Below are 1,678 nucleotides of genomic sequence, written 5' to 3'. Positions count from 1 at the left end.
GGTTGAAATCAGTCCGAGAGCCGTCCGAGGCAAGTAACATGATTGAGAGCAGCTGACAACTGTGTGAGAGAGGCGGCTTCAAATTGCACAAGTACATATCGAACAACAAGGAAGTCATCGATAGTATTACTCCAGCACAACACCTAAGGACATACAAACCATTTACCTTCATTGCCTGAATCTACTGATCGAGCGCACGTTAGGTGTGCAATGATGTGTCGAGTATGACACTTTCCAGTTTCGAGTCCAGCTGAAGGACAAACCACTGACAAGACGAGGCATCTTATCAACAGTAAGTTCAGTGTATGATCCCCTCGGACTTGTATCCCACTAATTCTCGGAGGCAGACATATACTGCACGAACTATGCAAAGACGGTGCCGACTGGGATGATCCGATACCAGAAAAAAACCATGATTAAGTGGGAAAAATGTAGAAGAGACATACTTCTTCTGTCAAGTTTGAAGATACCAAGATGTTTAAAGCCTAAAAACTTCGGTAAATTGAAGAAAGCAGAACTACGCCATTTCTCCGATGCCAGCCATTATGGTTACCGCCGATGTAGTTACCTGCGACTCATCGATGACAAAGACAGAGTTTCAAGTTCTCTCGTCATGGGAAAATCCATAGTGGTTCCAACCAGACCATTGACAATTCCACGATTGGAGCTCACAGCCGTTGTAATCTCAGCCAGAGTTGGCGCCTTTCTGAGAGATATGAAGATGTCAGCCACACGTACTACACTGATAGTAATACGGTATTGGGCTACATCAACAACGAAGCAAAGCGTTTCGAGTTCAACTGATTCGAAAACATTCGTCCCCAGACCGATGGAGACACGTCGATACCAAGACAAATCCAGCAGACTTGGCTTCGAGAGATATGACTGCAGACGAGCTACTTACAATTACTCTACGGTGGAAAGGACCGGCTTTCCTGACTGATAACGATCTGCCGCAGAACCCAAGAAATACCTGAACTCAATACTAATGATCCTGAAGTGAAGAAAGAAGCAACTGTCCTCGCTTCACAAACAAATGAAGACTATGCCGATGTACTGACAAGGTTAGAGTACTTTTCCAGTTGGCATAGAGCCAAGAGAGCGATAGCAGCGTGTATGCAGTTCAGAGAGAAACTACAAAGCGCAGTGTAAAGAAACCAAAGAAATGTGACGATAAAGAGACCCTGAAGAAAATGATTGAAAGCGACTATATACTAGTCGACGTTGAAGCAATGCGCAAGGCAGAGCAATTCATCAGAAATTGCTGCAAAAGAAAGCTTTCTCCAAGAGATCCTGACTCTCCCACCGAAGAGAAAGGAAAGGGACGAAGCAAAGAATCTTTGATCTCCTGTGAAGAAGAGAGCCCCCTCTATCGCCTTGATCCACATCTCGACAAGGATGGGATTGTTCGAGTTGGTGGTAGAATTCGACGAGCAAATCTTCCACGACAAATAGCTCACCCTGTGTTGCTGCCCAAATAAGAACACATCACGAAGTTAGTGATTGCTCATTACCATGAAGAAGATAGGCCATCAAGGATGCGGTATGACAATGGATGAGATACGTTCGTCGGGGTATTGGATAAATGCGTCCACGGCCGCTGTAAGCTCCCACATATGGAAATGTGTAAGATGCAGAAAGCTGCGGAGAACTATCCAATTACAGCGAATGTCAGAGT

The 1,678-nt window shown here is 45.0% G+C and overlaps 1 protein-coding gene across 1 annotated transcript; it reads left to right on the top strand.

The window, feature by feature from the left end:
• Positions 1-412: 412 nt before the first annotated feature.
• On the top strand, positions 413-943 carry LOC139125697 (uncharacterized). Its single transcript, XM_070691797.1, has one exon. It carries the CDS (start codon positions 413-415, stop codon positions 941-943), a length of 531 nt encoding a protein of 176 aa, XP_070547898.1.
• The last annotated feature ends 735 nt before the right edge of the window (positions 944-1,678 follow it).

The sequence above is a fragment of the Ptychodera flava genome, assembly GCF_041260155.1.
Source record: "Ptychodera flava strain L36383 chromosome 3 unlocalized genomic scaffold, AS_Pfla_20210202 Scaffold_26__1_contigs__length_13983176_pilon, whole genome shotgun sequence".
Taxonomy (NCBI): Eukaryota; Metazoa; Hemichordata; class Enteropneusta; family Ptychoderidae; genus Ptychodera; species Ptychodera flava.
The sequence above is the reverse complement of the archived record's forward strand: the minus strand, read 5'-3'. Positions and strand labels throughout refer to the sequence as shown.

Excerpts from the sequence above, each read along its gene's own strand:
- LOC139125697 (XM_070691797.1), top strand. The coding sequence starts at position 413 with ATGATTAAGTGGGAAAAATGTAGAAGAGACATACTTCTTCTGTCAAGT.